The sequence below is a fragment of the Onychostruthus taczanowskii genome, unplaced genomic scaffold, assembly GCF_017590055.1.
Source record: "Onychostruthus taczanowskii isolate IOZ18803 unplaced genomic scaffold, ASM1759005v1 scaffold67, whole genome shotgun sequence".
Taxonomy (NCBI): domain Eukaryota; kingdom Metazoa; phylum Chordata; class Aves; order Passeriformes; family Passeridae; genus Onychostruthus; species Onychostruthus taczanowskii.
Window position 1 is genome coordinate 143,857 of NW_024504455.1, and position 18,192 is coordinate 162,048.

General features: G+C 52.5%; 3 protein-coding genes across 6 annotated transcripts; 1 reads left to right on the plus strand and 2 right to left on the minus strand.

The window, feature by feature from the left end:
- Position 1: 1 nt before the first annotated feature.
- On the minus strand, positions 2-9,687 carry PAAF1 (proteasomal ATPase associated factor 1). 3 transcript variants are annotated; one of them, XM_041420917.1, is made up of 12 exons: positions 9,510-9,687; positions 9,386-9,423; positions 8,955-9,058; positions 8,573-8,662; positions 4,416-4,514; positions 3,628-3,778; positions 2,401-2,595; positions 2,000-2,091; positions 1,605-1,720; positions 976-1,058; positions 684-766; positions 2-328 (listed from the first exon to the last, which is right to left on the minus strand). In XM_041420917.1, the coding sequence occupies exons 1-12, from the start codon at positions 9,554-9,556 to the stop codon at positions 251-253; spliced, it is 1,176 nt and encodes a 391-aa protein (XP_041276851.1). In that variant the 5' UTR covers positions 9,557-9,687; the 3' UTR covers positions 2-250. The 3 variants fall into 3 exon arrangements, with proteins under 3 accessions (XP_041276851.1, XP_041276850.1, XP_041276852.1); XM_041420916.1 differs by having other exon boundaries at positions 5-328; positions 9,386-9,426; XM_041420918.1 differs by lacking the exon at positions 8,955-9,058 and having other exon boundaries at positions 5-328; positions 9,386-9,426; positions 9,510-9,603.
- LOC121344720 (cytochrome c oxidase assembly factor 4 homolog, mitochondrial) lies at positions 9,645-10,225 on the plus strand. Its single transcript, XM_041420923.1, has 2 exons — positions 9,645-9,718; positions 9,902-10,225. The coding sequence occupies exon 2, from the start codon at positions 9,905-9,907 to the stop codon at positions 10,139-10,141; it is 237 nt and encodes a 78-aa protein (XP_041276857.1). The 5' UTR covers positions 9,645-9,718; positions 9,902-9,904; the 3' UTR covers positions 10,142-10,225.
- Positions 10,226-10,992: 767 nt separating this feature from the next.
- On the minus strand, positions 10,993-15,801 carry MRPL48 (mitochondrial ribosomal protein L48). 2 transcript variants are annotated; one of them, XM_041420922.1, is made up of 9 exons: positions 15,498-15,801; positions 14,750-14,802; positions 14,455-14,492; positions 14,083-14,168; positions 13,325-13,497; positions 12,081-12,183; positions 11,508-11,597; positions 11,340-11,415; positions 10,993-11,096 (listed from the first exon to the last, which is right to left on the minus strand). In XM_041420922.1, exons 1-8 carry the CDS (start codon positions 15,516-15,518, stop codon positions 11,341-11,343), a joined length of 639 nt encoding a protein of 212 aa, XP_041276856.1. In that variant the 5' UTR covers positions 15,519-15,801; the 3' UTR covers positions 10,993-11,096; position 11,340. The 2 variants fall into 2 exon arrangements, with proteins under 2 accessions (XP_041276856.1, XP_041276855.1); XM_041420921.1 differs by lacking the exon at positions 10,993-11,096 and having other exon boundaries at positions 11,203-11,415; positions 15,498-15,800.
- Positions 15,802-18,192: the final 2,391 nt, after the last annotated feature.

The window sequence follows — 18,192 nt, forward strand, 5'->3', positions numbered from 1 at the left end:
ATTTATTTCCCCCCCACTACAAACAGCGTATTTTCAGCGCTGGAAATGCAACCACAGCATCATTGCAACACAAGATCCTCTCTAAATTAAAAATTGATCCCAGTTGTGTAGTAGGAAAAAAATATGACCTGTTACAAAAACACTGTGTGGAGCCTGGTTCATCACAACAGCCTCAAACTTATACACACATATCCCAGGAAAATCAGCTTGGAAGAGCCTTTCTTCTCTTTTATTTGGCCCCTTCAAACACTTAAAGGTCAGAAAGTTGGTATCTCCTCACAATGCCATCCCTGCAGCACGTGTAGATTTCCTTTTCCCAAGAAGCCACCCCCGAAAAGGAAAAAAAAAAAAAAAAAAGAAAAAAAAAGGAACAGGATGGGTCAGGCAGAACACCATTGCTTTTACCCTCAGGATTCTCCCAGCACCCTTTATCCACACTTTTTATAGGAACAGAGCTGCTCCAACCCCACCACTCCAGCCACAACCGAGATAAAGCCAGGGAATTCCGCCGAGGATTGGTTTATGCAAAGTATTAGGATTATTCATGCAGAAGAACAAAGACAAGCCCAGAAGTGCGTGAAGGGAGGTGCTGAGGTGAGCAGGCTGAGGCAAAGGCAGTGCCCCCTGCCTGGCAGCAGCTTTCCCTGCCCACCTCCCCCTCAGGGACAGCCCACGCTCCCCACCTTGTACACGGGGTCGCAGTCGGCCTCGGTGAGATCCAGGACATAATCCAGGTCCTGCTGAACAATGAAGCAGGTGCCATCCCCTGCAAGGAAGGCAAGGCAGCCAGTCAGGGAGACGAGCCACGGACAGAAATTCCAGAGGGAAAAGGCTGAGACATTCCTTGGAGGGGTATGAGGGATGTGGAGGGTGGAAATCCCAAAGCAAAGGGGTAAGAGGACAATGCCCAAAGAGCACAAGGCTCCTTGACTTGATTATGGGATTTCTAGGGGCACAAAACAGCCCTGGAATTACCTTGGCTGGCAATAAATCCATCTCGGTATGGGAGCAGGGAAAGCACTGGTGCTCCTGACCTGTGGATCACCTGGATTGGAGCACTAGGAAAAGGAGCAGAAACAAGGGTGAGGATTGCTGTTCAGAGCAGCTGGGGCTGCCCCTGGAGCCCTGGCAGGGTTCCAGGACAGGCTGGACAGGGCTTGGAGCAGCCTGGGATGGTGGAAGGTGTCCCTGCCCATGGGAAGGGGTGGCACTGGATGGGCTTTAAGGTCCCTTCCAGCACAAACCAATCCAGGATTCTTTCCTGTGGACTGAGCTAGAAGGGAACAGCAATAAAACTCCACAGCCCAGCTCCCGTCTTGTGCTGGAATGAGGATCAGGGTAAATGTCAGGATCCACATGAGGGAAAAGAAATGGGCTGTGTGGGAGGAGGGAATATTGATGATAAGAAGTTTTCTGCCCAATTTATCTACACTCATGTGCACACAGATTATATAAATATACAATTATACACATTTTATATAACAATACAGCACATCAAAATAATGCAAGAGGCTCAGGATGCAATGGGATGCACCCCTTGGAAGTGGCACTGCCTGGCAGCACTCTCTGCCTGACTCTCTTTTCCAACCAAAACACTCACTCACGTTGTGTTTCTCACATCCAGCTGGTAGATGTTCCCATCCTGAGTGCCTGCCAGAATGTAGGTGCTTGACAGGAACGTGCAGCAGTTGAAGGCATCAGACCCAATGAAGAGGAACACCTGAGGATTTGGGAACAAACCAAGTGTCAGGCACGTGGGACACCCACGAGAGGGAAGCAGTCCTTTATTTAGAAGACAGTACAGCTGCCACTGTTTAATTTTAAGTACTGTTTTCCCTGTTCCCAAGTTAAATCCTGAGCAATTCTCACTCCTCACATAAAAATCTGTCCAGGAGGAAGGACAGAGAGCATCCCTTTATTGCACCAGGCTCTGGCCTCTCCTCCAGTTTAGGTTTAACCTGGCTCAATTCCCCATCCCAGTGCTCTGACAGATCCTTACTGGCTGCCTGCTCTGCAGTCCCACTCCTTGAAGCTTCTTGTCCTCTCGAGCCAGCAGCAGGATTTTCCCTTCTGTCCCCACCTCATGTTCACCTGGCAAAAGGACAACAGGTAACTCCAGCAGTAGCTGCACAACAAACAGAACCACCCAGCTGGGATTGCCCCAGCTGAATTGTGGCCAGATTCCTCCAGATCCCAAGACACCAGGAAGGCCAGAGCCCAGTCTTCATCACCCAACAGTGATGAAGGTTGACAGGGCTGCGTTCCACCCAGGACTGGAGCGCCCTGTTCCCTTCCCACGGTGCTACACGGAGCAGCACTCCCAACACTTGGGATTACTGGGGCCAGACCTAAGCAGTCTGGGACAGGGAGATGAGGGGGTTTTAAGGGAAAGGCCCTTACTGGGAGGTTTCTCAGGCGTGCCCAGGTTCAGGGAGCTGTCAGCAGCGGCCACGGCGATGCTGTTGACGGGAGAGCCGCAGTCGGCGACGACGCCCAGGCAGGCAGACTTCCCACAGTCCCAGAGACAGGCAGTGCCATCCCTGGAGCAGGACAGCACGTTCCTGCCCCGATCCACAATGGCAGTGTCCAGAACACCTGCGTGAGAGCCAAGTCTGTGCTCACACGGACACAAACAGCACCCGATTTCCCACGCTGAGCCCCACTGCTGGCTCCAGGCCGCTGCCCCCAGTGACGGCAGTCACACACAGACAAGCTGTGCTCCCAGAAAAAGGTGCCTGTGGAAGGCAGCAGCTCCCAGAAAACCCCACAGAGTGGAACCACCATCTGGCACAAAGGTGGTTTGCTGATCATCAAATGATCAGCAACACCTCACCTCAGCCCGGGCTGGTGCCACACAAAATTAACCTCGAATTTGGGCGGAAAAGAGCCTGGCACTTTTAAACGTTTCCATGTCCACCCCTGGATAATCCCAAAAGCAGCAACATCCAAGGAGCAGTGTTGGCTGGCACTAAGATCTCTTAACTACTTTATTTTACTGCGGGCTGTCAAATTTGGATCTGAAAAATGACAGTGGTTTTCTTAGCAGAGAACTGCCAGGCGGTCAGAAGATTTAATTGGCACTTTCCCTACAGAAGCTCAAAGGACAGGATAAGCCAAGCAGGCAGACTGCAGCAGTTTGGGCTGGAGGAATGAGCAGTGACTAAGGTCACCTGGAGAGTGACTGACACTCTGACCAAGGCTCTGCCCCACCATCTGGTTTGGTTTGGGGACATGGCTGCAGAAGCATTTTCAATGCACACAAACAGATTACAGAATGGCTTGGGTGGGAAGGGACCTTGAAGAACAAGTTCCAACCCCCAAATCATGTAAGAACAATGGCAGGTTCAGCACAAGATGGGTTTTTGAGTTAAACAAGTTTAGGGCAGCCAGCCACAGGGTTTTTTAACCTCTCAATGAAGCTCAGCACGTCGTGGGACAGGGAAAACCAGAGCCTGGGCACAGCAACTGGCAGCTCAGGGAAGAGAGAACTTGGGGTAGAGTTTGGGGCATCTGATGCCACATTCCAGACATGAAACACAGAGTGCAGCAGGCTGCAGACTGGACATCAGCCCTGGAATGCAAGGCAAGTACACACTCAGCAAATGAAGCATTTCAAGGGCTCTGTACCTCCTTTGTGACCTTTAAATGTTACTACACAGCTGGCATCTTCTGCTGACCAGATCTTTAGCTGGGCATCCATTCCCCCACTCAGAACCACGAGGCCCGATGGGAAAAACCTGCAACAATTCACATCATACACATGGCCTTCCAAAAGTCTCTGGAAAAACAAAGAACTACGTGCTAGTTCCATTGTCATCGTCCTCGTGCCGAGCAGTTGTTGAGTTGTGACACTGGAAAACTTGGCATTCTCACATGGGCAAAGGATTAAACCCAAATCCTCTGGCTCTGCATTGCTGGAATGGACTGGTCTGAATTTGGGGCAGTCAAAGAGGTGACTTTGGGCCTTCCCTCTACTATCTGAGCAGCTAATTACACAGCAAAAGATACTACATTTGCTTCTAAATACAGGTTAAATATCTTTATCTTCTGCAAACAAGGAGCTGACAGGTCAAGCTCCACAAGAAGGAGCTTTCCCCCTTTACTGGGAAGGCCACAAGCCAGGATGTAGCTAATCCAGCACCAAAATCCTTTTTCCCCAGCACCAAAGTCTTTCTTCCCATGCAGGATAGGGGCTGTCAGTGGCCTGCTACCCCTGAGTACCTCTCTGAGCAACATGCCCCTTGGGAGAAGCCACCTTTTCCAACAGATTTGACTAAAAGCCTCCAAGATGCCCAATTTCAATTAGATTTTCATTACAAAGCCAGATTTTTCACAGGGTGTGAACAGTCTGACCAAAGTCATGGCCTTCAGGAATGTCACAGACAACACAAAAACATCCACCCAGATGTTCTTACTCTTATTTCTCCATTTGCAGCCTGCCATATTTTCATGGTCCCATCCGTGCTGGTAGACACTCCGAGTCCTCCACCACTGGAAATATCAAGGCAGGTAATCTGCAAGGTAAAAGCACCAAGAATTAGCTTTATATATAATTCTGTATATAAATATTTCTGCTCAAGAGCCTAGTTCTGTACAGGGGGAGACCCACTAAGTACATTCTCTGCCTGTGGCTCTGCAAGGCAAGGAGAAAAAGGAATACTGAGGCAAAAGTCTGCACAAGCAGGAGCTGTATTCCAGGTTTATCCCAGGTGGAAGAGAAATCTGGACTTTTCTAACAGGTCCTGTAAACAAATGAGACATGAGAAAACAGCTCAGGGTAACTGGCCTGACTCACAAGCCCACAAGACACAGTTTGAGATATTTATGAAGCCAAATTCACAGCCTACATTTGCTGAAACATGGAATCAAAATTAGTTCTTTGTATGAATTGGGGCCCCTCAGAAAAAGGACATGGAGGGGCTGGAGTGTGTCCAGGGAAGGTGTGGCATTCACATTCTCTGAACAAAGACAGAGATAATTCTCTCTCCCAGGTTTTTTCCTAGAGAAGCACAGAGAGAAGAAGAGAAAACAAGTCTTCTCTCTACTTGCTGTTCCTGTTGATTTTGCACATGTGAAATGTGTTAGGAAGATTGTTCACCTGAAGAGAGTTCCTAATTGGATTCTGGTGATAGTTGTTTATATTAATTAGCCTACTGAGACAAAGCTGTGTCCTAGCTAGCTCAAGACAGTCACAGGTTTTTCTTTAGTATTCATTAGTACTCTTTGTAGTATAATGTAACATAATATAGTTTTAATAAAACGATTGTTTAGCGTTCTAAATCAATAGAGTCAGCTACCAATCATTTCCTTCATCAGGGGAACCCTGTTTTACTATAGGAAGGGAATGGAGCTGGGAAGGGTCTGGAGCCCCAGGAGGGGCTGAGGGAGCTGGGAAGGGGCTCAGCCTGGAGAAGAGGAGGCTCAGGGGGGACCTTGTGGCTCTGCACAGCTCCTGACAGGAGGGGACAGCCGGGGGGTCGGGCTGTGCTCCCAGGAACAGGGACAGGAGGAGAGGGAACAGCCTCAGGCTGGGCCAGGGTGGACATCAGCAGGAATTTCCTCATGGAAAAGGGTTTTAAACAGTGGAAGGGGCTTCCCAGGGAGGTTTGGAGTGCCCATCCCTGGAGGTGGCACTCAGTGCTCTGGGCTGACAAGGTGGGGGATCAGGCACAGCTTGGACTCGGTGATCCCAGAGGTCTTCTCCGACATTAGGAATTCTGTGATGCTGCGAGCTGCATTTGCATTGCATTTTTTGAAAGGAATTTTCAGGCTCTGGGTGGGGGGGAAAAAAACCCCCACCACAGCGGTAAAACCCACGGACAGGAACAAGAAACGCAGATGAGCTCTAGCCAGGACAGGGTTAAGTATCCCAGCAGCAGAGGGGCAGGGCCAGGAGGAGGATGTTCCCTGATCCCACCTCTCCGTGCGGCGGCGGGAAAATGTCCTTTTTTTCCCGCTTTCCTTCTCGCCGGCCGGGTCCCCGCGGTCAGTCCCTGTCCCATTGCTGTTCCCAGTGAGTCGCTGCCTTCGGTGCTCCGGTTCCCCTCTGCAGCCTCCCACCGAGCGCCCGTGGGAGCGCTAAATTCGGGAATACCAATCCCAAACCTAACAGCTCTGCCCGCAGAGGGCTGGAAGCGAGTTTGAGCTGAGTGTTTGGTGTGTTAGGTACAGTCGCTGGTCACGATGTGGCTTAGTCAGCTCTTCGTGGAGTGGTACGTGTGCAGGTTTATATTTCCCTGTGTGGTCCTGATAATGCACTTTAACCGTTTAGAGAGATGGTTCAAGATTCTTATGTACGTGGATTTTGTGATATCAGCTTGTGGCGTTATACACCACCTCCAGGAGACCATTACTAATGGTTCCATGGGGGGAAAAGGGGATGAATACTTTCATAACCTTTTCACCTCCTTTAACTCCTTTAAGCCTCTTAAAATACCTTTTGAGCTGCCTCTGCATACTGAAGAAAGCACGTTGCTGTTCTGTCTGCTATACCTCCTCCCTCTGGTCTACATCACCTGTATGGTCTACTTCATCTTCAGAGTTACAAAAGGGATCACTGGAAAGGTCTTTCAGAGAGTGGATAATGATAAGTGGCATGGAAGGTGGGAGAAAATCGGCCAGGTTTTGAAGGAGTATTCAGCTCCAGTGGCTTGGAAGTTCAGCCCTCAGCAAATACAGGACCCCATTAAGGTGGCAGAACATCTGAAACAGAAACGCTGTGGTGGTTCCAGGGAGGAGCAACTTACTGCTCTCTGCTGGGCCCTGGCTACTCTGTATCGGACACTGCTGGATACCAGCCAGTCCCCTCAGGAGGAAGAGGAGGAGGAAGAGGAAAACAGTACAACAGCCACCGTGGCCGCTCAAACTGCAGCCACACCAGAGGCACAACCCATGCTGGGAGCAGTTGCTCCTGAACAGAACACCGAATTAGTTTCCTTACTGAGGGATGAAGATGATGAAGAGGAGGAAGAGGAGGAAGAGTCCTCAGAAGGGGAGGCAGAGCTAACCAGCGAATCCCAGCGTAAGCTGCAGCTGGTCCGAGAACGCTTCACCCGCCTTGCGGATCAGCCCTTGCTGCTGTGGCTCTACGAGTGCTGGTTTGCAGGGGCCCACGTGGACGTGCTGCTGGACAGCTCCGAAGCCAAGCACCTGGGATCCCTGTCCCGGGACAGGGCCATTGACAGGGGCCTTGGGAGGAGGACAGGGACCCACAGCCTCTGGATGCGACTGGTGGCAAGCGTGAGGGAAGCGTACACCGCGGAGGAGCTGCTGCTGCGCCGGCACGGCTGGAACACCAGGCTGGAAGGGGTCCAGTACCTGACAGAACTATCCATGGCTGACATACTCTTTGGGAACAGTGAGTGCCTGGAGGATCTGGACAGAGCCTGCTGCACCTGGGACACGTGGCAGGCGTTGAGGGAGAGCGCGCCGCCGCTCTACGCCAAGGCACTGTCATCGCTCGCGTGGAACAGGAACCTGAAGGTGCTCAAATTAAAGTGCTTCATCTGGGACTACACACTGAAACCCTCTTCCCCTCCACGGGACAGCTCCTCCCACGTGGAAACACGGCCCGAGGAACGTGGCGATGATCCCTGCACGATATGCCACGAGGAGCTGGGCAGGAGCTCGTGTGAGCTGGAGTGTGGGCATGAATTCCACAGGGAGTGCATCAGGACGTGGCTCCAGGAGCACTCCAGCACCTGTCCCGTGTGCCGTGGCTACGCTGTGCTCCCTGCAGACACCTCTGCACCCCTGAGCAGCTCACAGCGCTGCAAAGCCAGGCCTTGGAAAAGATCGGGGTTTTAGAACAGCTCCCAGGGAAAAGTGCTCAGCAGAACAAGGTCTTAAACAATGGGCTGGATTGATTTCACAAGGCTCAGAAGTATAAATGAAAAAAACAGCAGCAGGAGAAAAAAATCAGAAGGATTTAAAAGCTAAAAAAGCCTCTGGATACCAATGAGGGGGACTGGAAGTCCACTGGTGACAAGGAAAAGCAGTATAATGGATATAAATATGTATCCTGAGACATTTAGGAGGGACAGCCTTTGATTAAGGGAATGATTCCTGTGCTTTTGTGTGTATAGACATAGTTGGGTGGTGTGGGATTTGGGATAGAATGAGGGGTGGGGAATGTTCTTTTTCTGGCCAGGGTTAATTTTTACAGGAGCAGGGAGGGGCACATTTGGGATATTGGGTTGCACTGCTTTTGGGTTCCTTGTGGTGAGCAGATCTCTTCCCTGTCCTGTATGTTTTATTAATTAATGTTGTTGTTACTGTTGCTTTTTAAATTCCATTGCTGCTCTCAGTAAATTGTTCTTATCTCAACCCTGATCTTTGTTTTTTGTGCCTCCAATCCCCATTTCCATCCCGCTGAAGGGGGAAGGAGTCAGTGGCATGTGGTCCAGGGTGTTCCAGTGGGAACACCATCCCTAAACCACAAGTTCCATCTCCACTGCAACCCCTCACACACAGATCCACACTCCAGGCCACCCCTCACCCAGAGGACACTACAGACAGGGATGTGGGAGCTGCCAGTCACACCCAGAGATTCCAACCCCACAAGGCTACTCACACTTTTCTGATGAATCCTACAAAAACTTGTGTATGGAGCCAGGAACTTCGTGGACACATTTTCATGAGGGCAAGAAATGAGGATGCTTTTCTAGAGGGGAAAACAAGATATAAGAGGAATTAGAAGTGCTGTTAGTCCTGAAACAGAAGTTGCCAGGGTAGAACTGTGGACTGGACCCAGCTGTGGGATCCCAGAGTTTGAAAATGGACGGGAGGGTCAGTGTGGAGCTCATCTCAGGATGCAGGTGGGAAGGGATGGCTGCTCCTGGTGGGAAGGTGGGGACCAGCTGCAGGGCTCTGCACAGCGGGACAGGAGTGTGCAGGGAGCTGTCAGAGCTAGGCACGGGGATGGTCACCAACCCCTGTCCCCCCAGCCCCGGTACCTTGGTGACTTCCCCGACCACGAATCCCTCGGAGGCCGCGATGTCCGGCACGCCGTCGGAGCTGAGCCCGCGCCGGGTGACGCTGCCGTAGAGGGTGGGCTTCCCTGGGGGACAGCGCCCGTCAGCGCCACCCCAAAGGTCCCCCCCAACTCAGAGGGACCCCAACCCCCTCAGCCGCAAGGATCTCAAACACCGCCATCCCTTCCTAGCGCCCTCAGCATCCCTCACTGACCCCAGGCCCTTTGAAAACAAAGCGATCCCCAAACCTCCCCGTCCCTTCTAAACCAAGGGACCGCAGGGCAGCCCCGTTCCCTGCTAACACACGGGGCAGCCCCCATCCGCTTCTGCTCTTTGAACACCCCTCAGCCCCAGAACCTCCCCGATCCCGCCTCACCCTCACGGCTCCCTCGAGGCCTCTTCAGGCCACTCACCGGGGCTGCGGCAGCTCAGCCACGCCTCGCCCTCGTCCCTGCTGCAGAGAGAAGAAGAGGCCGTGAGCGGGGCAGGGAGCGGGACAAGGACAAGGACACGGACAAAGGAAGGGGTCGTTCCCACCTCAGCGCCCGGCTCCAGTCGCTCTGGATCCGCAGCGTCGCCGCCATCTTTGCCGAGGTAACTGCACACACTTCCGCCTCCTTGCTTCCCGCCGACCCCCGCGCGAGAGGAAGGCGAGAAACCCGCCAATCAACGAGCGCCAGCGCGGCCGTACCACGTCCCGGAAGTGCCGTGCCGAGTTCCCGCCTTAAAGGGGCCGCGCTGCGCTGGTACGGGGGGCTGCACCCACGGGTGGGCAGGGAGGGGATTGAGGAGGGGGCTGGAGATCCGGGGGGGAATGGGACCCTTGGGAGGTGAGGAGGGGCTGGAGATCCATTGGAATGGGACCCTTGGGAGGTGAGGAGGGGGTGGAGATGCCGAAGGACAGCGGCGGTTCTCTGTCCCGTCCGCAGCGCATGGCGCGGGCCGGGCACGGCGGGGGCCCAGCGGCGGCGGAGGAGGGCGAGGACCCGCTGGACGCCCGGATCGCGCGGACCGGCTGCCTGGAGCAGCACCGGCAGCTGCAGGAGTGCATGGCGGAGCGGCAGGACTGGCGGCACTGCCAGGAGCAGCTCCGCGCCTTCGGTGCCTGCATGGCCCGGCGGGAGCGGCGGCGGCAGCGCGGGCCCAGCCCTGCCCGGCCCCCGCACTGATCACCGCCCCTCCTGGCTTTACTTTCATCCCAGCGCTTGGAAAGCCAGCGGGAATTGCTGGGAAATTAAATCTGGAGTTTGGCAGCCCTCGGCTTGGTCTGTGCCAGCGGGAGAGGGTGGCTGGTTGGGAGGATACAGCGCGGAGCTGTGCCATGGTGCATTCAGGTGGGACATCGGGAGGAATTTCTTCCTGGCAAGGGGTTTTAAGACATTGGAAAGGGCTGCCCAGGGAGGTTTGGAGTCCCCAGCCCTGGAGTTTGGAGTCCCCATCCCTGGAGGTGTCCAAGAATGACTGGACGTGGCACTCAATCCTCTAGGCTGGTGACTGGGCATAGCTTGGACTCAGTGATTCCAGAGGTCTTTTCCACCCAAAATGATTCTGTGGTTGTGGATTTCCAGCCCAAAATGTCCCAGTCCAGGAGCATTCACAGCACTTAGGATGGGTCTTGGCTCCACAACAGCTTTGCCATGGATTTTTACTCCATGTCCTCTGTGCCATCCTAAGGCTTTTCCCAGCACGTCCCACAGGATGGGATTTATCTCCTGGGAAGCCACAGAAAAACTAGGAATGGGAGAAAAATGGATTCTCATCTGACCACCACCTGCTGGCAAATAAGCCATGAGAAAGAAAATAAAATTGCTTTTTGCATGGCTTTTGTCAGAAGGAAGGTTCCAGGCTATTTCCCAGGGATGTGGGTGCTGGGAATACCAAGAGGCTGAGCATGGAAGCACAAGCAACACCTGGACAGCCCCAGTTTGGGGAAGAGTGTAAATAAATGAGTTATTTTCCCTCTTTTTCACAAGCTGATCCTTAGAAAGGGGGGGAAAAAGCCTCCAAACAAACCAGTTTCTGGAACAGTTTCTCTTGGCATCCATCAAATTTGGTTATAACAATTCCTGGGATTGTTGCAGCACAGCATTATTCATGCACAGAGATTTCTGCTGAAATTCCCACCTATCAAAAGCAAAATAGGCAGGAATTAAAAAAAAAATAAAATGGAAGGAAGGCAAACCCACATTCCATCGTGGCACCTTTGCTCCCAGTACAAACCAGTCAGATATAAACTCATGATTTATTTTTATTGAGACAAGCTGGTTGCCAACAGTGGGAATTCCTCCCAGTTCACGGAGTTATCAGTACAGAGCTCATGGAAGCACCCTCTGGAGGCTGGAACAGCCCATGGATGGCATTCCTCACCTCAGGACATCTCTGCCAGCAGCTCTTCCAGCTCTGGTCGAGACTTCAGCCGGCTCTTGAAATCGGCTTCCGTGTGCTGTGCAGGGAGGGAAAACCAGCAGAAATCAGGATCACCCAGACCCCTGTCCCTGCTTCCTGAAGGGAAAGCACTGGGAAGTGTAAGCATACCTGTTTCATCGACAGATGCACCCCCTCAGGCTGGTTACTCTGAATGATTTCCAGCAGGATGGGAGCAAACGTGGAGCTCAAGCCGCGGATCTGAAAGCAGAAATGGCGGAGCTGCAGGAGAACAATCCCAGGAGATTCTGGGTTGGAAGGGACCTTAAAGATCACCTGGTGCCACCCCTGCCGTGGACCCCTTCCACTGTCCCAGGTTGTTCCAGCCTGGCCTTGGGCACCCCCAGGGATCCAGGGGCAGCCACAGCTTCTCTGGGCCTCCCCACCCTCCCAGGGAACAATTCCTTCCCAATATCCCATCCAACCCTCTGAGTTTCTCCCCTCACCCATCCCCAAGCATGACTTTTCTAACCCCCCCCAATCAATTATTCTGCAGAAAAATAGATAATAATTCTTCTGCCTGAAACACAGAGCCAGGAAATCCTCCTGAGCTTCTAGTCCAGGAGCAACACTCAGCAGGAAACGTATCCAGACTTTTTGCTTCCATTTCTGCCCAAATGTTGCCTTTCATCTGTTACATGTTTGAGGGCTTTGTGGAGCCTGTGATGGGATCCCAGCTCCTACCTGGACAACCCTCTGGTGGGTGGTAAGGACTGCATCCAGCTGCATTTTGGATCCCCTCTCTTCCAGGAACAGCACCTCGTTGGTTTTGGTGGGCATGGCGTAGCTGCGGGAGGCAGAGGGCAGTGCTCAGGATATTTGCAGGGATGAATCACCCTCCCCAGCAAGGAGATTAACTTTTCATGGGAAATTAATTATGCAAAGGATGTATCTTGCAAATCAGGTGCTGGCAGAGGCCGGGTGTCTTGCTGGAAGGAGATAAGGAGCAAGCTCTGCAGCAGTGCTGCTGGCAAAAACCTGGATTAGCTACAAACTGAGAACTTTTAACTTCTTCACAGCTCAAGAAAAGCAACAGTTCTGACTTATTTTGTCTTTTGGGACAGAGCTAAAGTCTGCTGCTGCAATGCACCACTCAAAATACACTGTTTGCACCTCAGATTTAATGGGAATGTGACTGGGAGTGGATCAGACTCTGCTCAATGCTCGGAGACCTCAGCCTCCTCATCCTCATTCCCACATCCACATTCATCCCACTGTCCACCTTTTCCCCTCAATTCCCACTCTGAAGGGCAAATCCTTTCTTTCTCTGCACACTGAGCCACCTCAGAGGGTACAAGTGAAAAGCACACACTTGAGAGAGTCCCTGCTGGTTTTATTCCCTGCTGGCAGCTCGGTGCTTTTCCCAGTGCCTGCAGCTCCCTGGGAGCACTTCAGGCACCAAGGGGCTGCCTGACATTCCTCAGGGATTACAGCCAGTGGGGTGGCTGCTGGAATACACCTGGTTTGGAGAACTAGGCTGCTCCTGAAGCATGCTTTCCTCCTAAACTGAAGTAGCAGGAAGTTCACCCAGCACCTTCAGGGCTTTCCCAAGCTCATTCCAGTTCCAGGCATGCAGAGCCCGGATCACAGACCATGAAGGAAAACCAGCAGCAAACATCAGCAATTGCCAGGCTCTGCAGCCACAGGCTCACTTCCATATGGAAGTGGCAGAGCACCTGCTCTGGTTATTCAAAGCCTCACAGGAAGGAGATGTAACAGCCATTTTTTTCCTTGGAATCTGCTCAAGTCAGTGCCTGAAAAATTCCATGCTTCTAAATAAAGCATCCAAAACTGTACAGATAGACAAAAGGAGAACACAGGGCAGGTGAGGGGTTTGGATTGACACCCAAATGGGAATCCCTCGGGGAGACTGGAGTGTGGCCTGCTGTGCAGGGGGCCACAATCCAGAGGGACAGAATTCCTCATACCTCTCATTGACCCGGATGGAGAGCCTGTTGCAGAGTCTGTGGACGTACTGAGCAAAGTGCTCCACCAGGCACAGATCATAGGAAGTCATCTGGATGTTGATATCCCCATACTCATACTCAGTGCCAGCACTGATCTCTTTCATCTGCACTCTTTCCTTTTTCCTCTTTGGAACCTGTTTTCCCAAAGAAAACACAACAAAATAAAACAGTGTCTGGTTTGAACAATGCTGGGATTAAAGGTTCAGCTCTTGCATGGCCTCACAGAGAAAACACAATCATGCTGTGATTAAATTCTTCCAGAGGAAGAAAGAAAAGAAAAAAAAAACAGTAGAAATAAACCAGTAGAAATAAACCTGCTGTTTATTTCAGTTCCTGCCTAAAAGGTGTCTGCCTTCTTCTTGTTTCCTCCCTCCACACAAATGGATGTCTTTCCAAATCTCAGGGAGTGTGAAAAGGTTACAGCCAGTGAGAGCTGCTCACAAAATTCAGGCATTAAACTGAGTTATTAATTAACCTCAGGAGGAGGTTCCTCCCTCCCAAAGCTGGAATGTGCTGGGCAAGAGGAAGCATTTCTGCAGTGTGGGCACTTCATGGAACAGTTTGGATTGGAAGGAACCTTAAATCTCATCCCATTCCAACCCCTTGCCATGGGCAGGCACACCTTCCACTATTCCAGGCTTGTGGATCCTGAAGCATCCACATGCTTCAGGATCACCTTGGGAAAGCAAGCACAGAGGGAGGGAAATCCTTCTGCCTACCTCCTTTGGGAGCAGGTATTTAAACTTCCCAATTCCATGGGTAGGTCGGGACCTGTAGGATCTGTGGGGAGCCAGGAGTGCATCACCTGAAAATGAAAGCAGAGCAAACCTGTTTCCAGCTGCAAACAAACACCTACAGGGGCTCTGAGGACCCCAAATTATGGTCACCTGCTTAGCCAAAAACAGGGCAAAAAGAAGAAAATGCTGGTGAAATTCCATATGGAAGTGGCAGAGCACCTGCTCTGGTTATTCAACCAGCCCAAAACTGGCTAAAAAAAAAACCCTAAAATGCAACACAAATGCTCCAATGTTTAATATTTATTTGAGGGAAGTGAATTTTTGCCTCAAAACTAGATTGACAACAGACCTTACCTGCAGCACACAGAAGGTTTTCTCTGGCTGTTGCTGCTCTGTAGGAAACAAAATAACGATTAAAAAGTCTGTGGGAAACAAGATAATGACTAATAACTCTGATTTCCCTCACAGAAAAATATGTGGCCAGTGTCCTTGTGCAAAGGCAAGGCCTGATCCCATCAGCACAGACTCCCCCTTTTCCCCATCCCACAGCCCTTTCAGCTCCCAGCTCAAAGTCTTACCTCCACTATTAGAAGATTTGGGAAAAAAAAAAAAAAAAAAGGCAATTTTTTGGTCATGTATGTTTTCTCACCTGCTGAGGGCCAAGACCTGCCTGAGCAACACTCCCTTCTCCAAGCACAGCACCTGCAGGGGTTAAAACACAGCACGGTGGCAGATCCACTGGGAATTTTCTCCAGGTTACTACAGCTCTAGGATAGGACCCGGGAAAGGGCTGGAGCTGTGCCAGGGGAGGTTTAGGCTGGATTTTAGGGAAAGGCTGTTCCCCCAGGGGTGCTGGCACTGCCCAGGCTCCCCAGGGAATGGGCACAGCACCAGCCTGACCGAGCTCCAGGAGCGACTGGACACTGCTCCCAATGGTTGGATAGGCCATGAAGAACCCTCGTGCTTGTCCCACCTCCACGCGGATGGAGGGAAACAGCTCATCCATCGGGCAAAGAGCTTTGCTGTCACCAGACCGGAGTGGGGGATAAACACCGATGTCCCAAATGTCCCGGTGCAAAGGGACAGGGATCTGACAGGGACCACGGAGACGAGGGTTGTAATGAGTTGGGTGTGTGGGTGTCTCAGCCCCTGCTCAGGAGCACCAAGACAGATCCAGAGCACGATCTCAAGGTCCGGACCCCCTCAGGATCACCCCCACACTTCGCTCCGAAACTAAACCAGGGTGGGATCAGGGCCTCCAGCAGCAGGGCTGGGGCTGCCTCAGCTGTTTCAGGGACCAAGGCTACTCCTTCGCTCCTGTTCCTCCCCTTCCCTCCGTCCCCGCGTCCTTCCCCCGCTCCCACTCCCACTCCCCCTCCCCACGGCCATCCCGGTACCTTCGGCACCGCCGCCATCATCCGGCGCCGCGGTCCGTCACTCAAAGCGTTCCCCCTCAGTGCCTCGGTACGCCCCCATCCAGCTCCCCCCCGTCCCGCGGCTCGCTCCCCGCGTTCCGCCCACCGACGCCTCCCAGGAATTCTAATTTTCGGACAGCTCCCCGCTCCGCCCACCGAGAAATCCTGCAGGCAACAACTTTTGGACAACCCGCGGTACTGGCGGGGCCCTGGCGTCCTGAAGGAGGCAGCGGGGAGGGCGCGGGGGTGCGGGCAGTAATGGCGAACACTTCCGTCCCGCCTGCCAACACGCGGTGGGCAGCGCCGCCACGCGGCAGCGACTGCACAGCGCACCCTGCCCTGCGCCTATCACCGCGCGTCCCGCCCGTCACGGCCCGCCCCCCGCCCGTCCTCGCACACTGATTGGTCCTCAGCCACGTCCATCATAAGCGGCGGCCATGTTGAGTGTGGCATAGCCACGTTGCAGTGCTGAAGGCGGTGCCCGGCCCCGCCCCAGCGTGCTACTGCGGCCATCTTGAGTGTGGCGGTCCGGCGGCCATTTACTTAGGCCTTTAGTATCGCCTAAAAAAATAAAATATTTATGATCACGAAATCCTAAGCGTAGGAAGGCTGGGCTGGCAGGGATCTCCTCTCTGATTTCCCAGTGGGACAGTAGGTGGGCAGGGGATCTGCCTGGGAAGAGATGGGCCTGTGGTCCTCTGCCTGGTGGGCCTGACAGTCTGGAGCTGCCTCAGGAAAACCCCTCCCGTGTCCCACTGCCTCTTCCACACTGAATTTCTGAATTTCCCACAGGCTTCTTTCCCTCCTCCTGGCTCCCTTCTCTCCAGTACGGCTCCAGTTTTCCCCTTCTTCCATGGCAGATGCTCACTCTGGAGCCCACATCCCTGAGCCCCCTTCTTGGAGCTGTTCCCTGCCTGCGAGCTGGATTTTGAGTCAGGATTTTGAGTCAGGATTTCCTGCCCTGCCGGCTGCTGGCTGCTCCAATTGCTCTCAGAGCTGTCAGAGCTCCTGATGGACTTTCCCCCTCCAGCTCATCCACGTGGCAAGTTCATGCCCTGCTCTGTGGCCCAGCCCTGTCCTGCATTTCCCAGTGCCTGGAGCTCCGGACACACACGGGACACCCTCGATGTCCATCCCCTCTGCCATGGTGCACGGAGGGGACAGAAGGAATGTGAAAGGACAAGCTTTGTGTCTCCACCTGCCCAGCACACGGAGAGAGCAGGGGGGGATCCATGGCACCTTTGCTCTTTGCTCCACAGGGCAAGGCCACGTGTTCCCAGCTCCAAGCTGTGTTTTCCTGGTGCTCCCGGGACATGACAGAACTGCCCACGTGGAAGTTTCCCTGCCCTTTGATCCCACCTGGGAATGACGCTTGCGTAAGGGTCACTGTGGGAGTCTGAGCTGGGTTAAGGCTGGCACTCCCACTCCAGAAAAGCTGGGCTTCTGACATCTGTCATAGGTGGATACATTTTAAGGCCAAAAGGGAGTGTTAAATCATGGAATTCACTCTCCTGCACGTCGCAGTCGATAGGTTTCCAGTGACTTATGGCTTTATGGAAGCAGATCACTCCTCTCTCCATGAAAGCATCTTTCTCACAAAGGCTCCTCTCCATTTTCCCTGGATTTAAAGATAGTGCTGCTCTTGGCAGGTTGTTCAGGTGGCTGAGCACCCTCCCTGTCAGGACACAGTCCTTATTTCCAACTGGAATGTGCCTTTCTTTGCCTTTTGCATCATTTCACATCCCTGCTGCAGGAGCACAACTCCCAAACCTTTTTGTGATATTTACAGGGAGAAGCTGAGGGGACTCGAAGACTTCCTTTTTCTGCACCACACTTAAAAACTCCAGGAAGCTCCTTCTCCTTTTTAAGGCTTCCCATGCCTTGCCTCCACTTCTTTTCAGACTCATCCAATGATGAAAACAATCAAGAAAAACAGACCTTAGAAGAAAACCTCTGTTTCACGTGTCTCCTCCTCTGCCTTCAGCTGTTGTTTTCCCTGGGACCCACGGGAAAGATCCTGGAATGAACCCTGACACAAAAACAAGGACAATATCTGTATTCAATATTTGAGATTCCCTTTCTCCCTGCAGGAGAGCAGCCACACAACCAGTCTGGAAGCACTCCCAGATGCAAGGTGCGGAGCTGGATGGAGATTTTGCTCATATCTATTAAAACTTGTTTAAATTTAATCACCTGATCAAAGACACATTTTCCTCTTTTAGTTCTCTGCTACTCCAAGGCCTGGGTGAAGAAAACCCCAGCCCTTGGTGAAGCAGTTAATCACATTGAAGGAGTATAAACGAAGCCATCAAAAATAGAAAGGCTTTCAAAACTAAACATGTAGCAGATGCCATTTCCCTGTCTATCAGAGCAGAGATGCTCTGGAACAATCTCCCAGCCAAGATTTAAACAGGAGGGGCCAGGATGCACCTGGAAACCTCTTAAAACACGGAGCTTTGAGGGCAGAGTGGGGGAAAATGGGCAAAAAATAGTGAAAGGCAAAGCTGGCCCCTCCAGCGAAAGGTGGAGAGCCCTGAGCCACTGTCAAAGGATGACAGTGGGGATCACCGACCTTCCTGGGACACATCACCTTGCTGTGAGGGATCTGCTCTGCAGAAATGCTCCTCTGAAAGGAGTACCTGTGTCAGGTTAGGATCAAGCCTTTGCTTTTAAGGAC

Excerpts from the sequence above, each read along its gene's own strand:
- PAAF1 (XM_041420916.1), bottom strand. The coding sequence starts at position 9,556 with ATGGCGGCGACGCTGCGGATCCAGAGCGACTGGAGCCGGGCGCTGAG. Across the intron at positions 9,059-9,385 it reads GCTGAGCTGCCGCAGCCCCG|GGAAGCCCACCCTCTACGGC; the intron begins GTGAGTGGCCTG and ends GCTGTCCCCCAG. Across the intron at positions 2,092-2,400 it reads CACGCCTGAGAAACCTCCCA|GTGAACATGAGGTGGGGACA; the intron begins GTAAGGGCCTTT and ends TCCTTTTGCCAG.
- LOC121344720 (XM_041420923.1), top strand. The coding sequence starts at position 9,905 with ATGGCGCGGGCCGGGCACGGCGGGGGCCCAGCGGCGGCGGAGGAGGGC.
- MRPL48 (XM_041420922.1), bottom strand. The coding sequence starts at position 15,518 with ATGATGGCGGCGGTGCCGAAG. Across the intron at positions 14,803-15,497 it reads TGATGGCGGCGGTGCCGAAG|GTGCTGTGCTTGGAGAAGGG; the intron begins GTACCGGGATGG and ends TAACCCCTGCAG. Across the intron at positions 14,493-14,749 it reads CAGGTCTTGGCCCTCAGCAG|AGCAGCAACAGCCAGAGAAA; the intron begins GTGAGAAAACAT and ends TGTTTCCTACAG.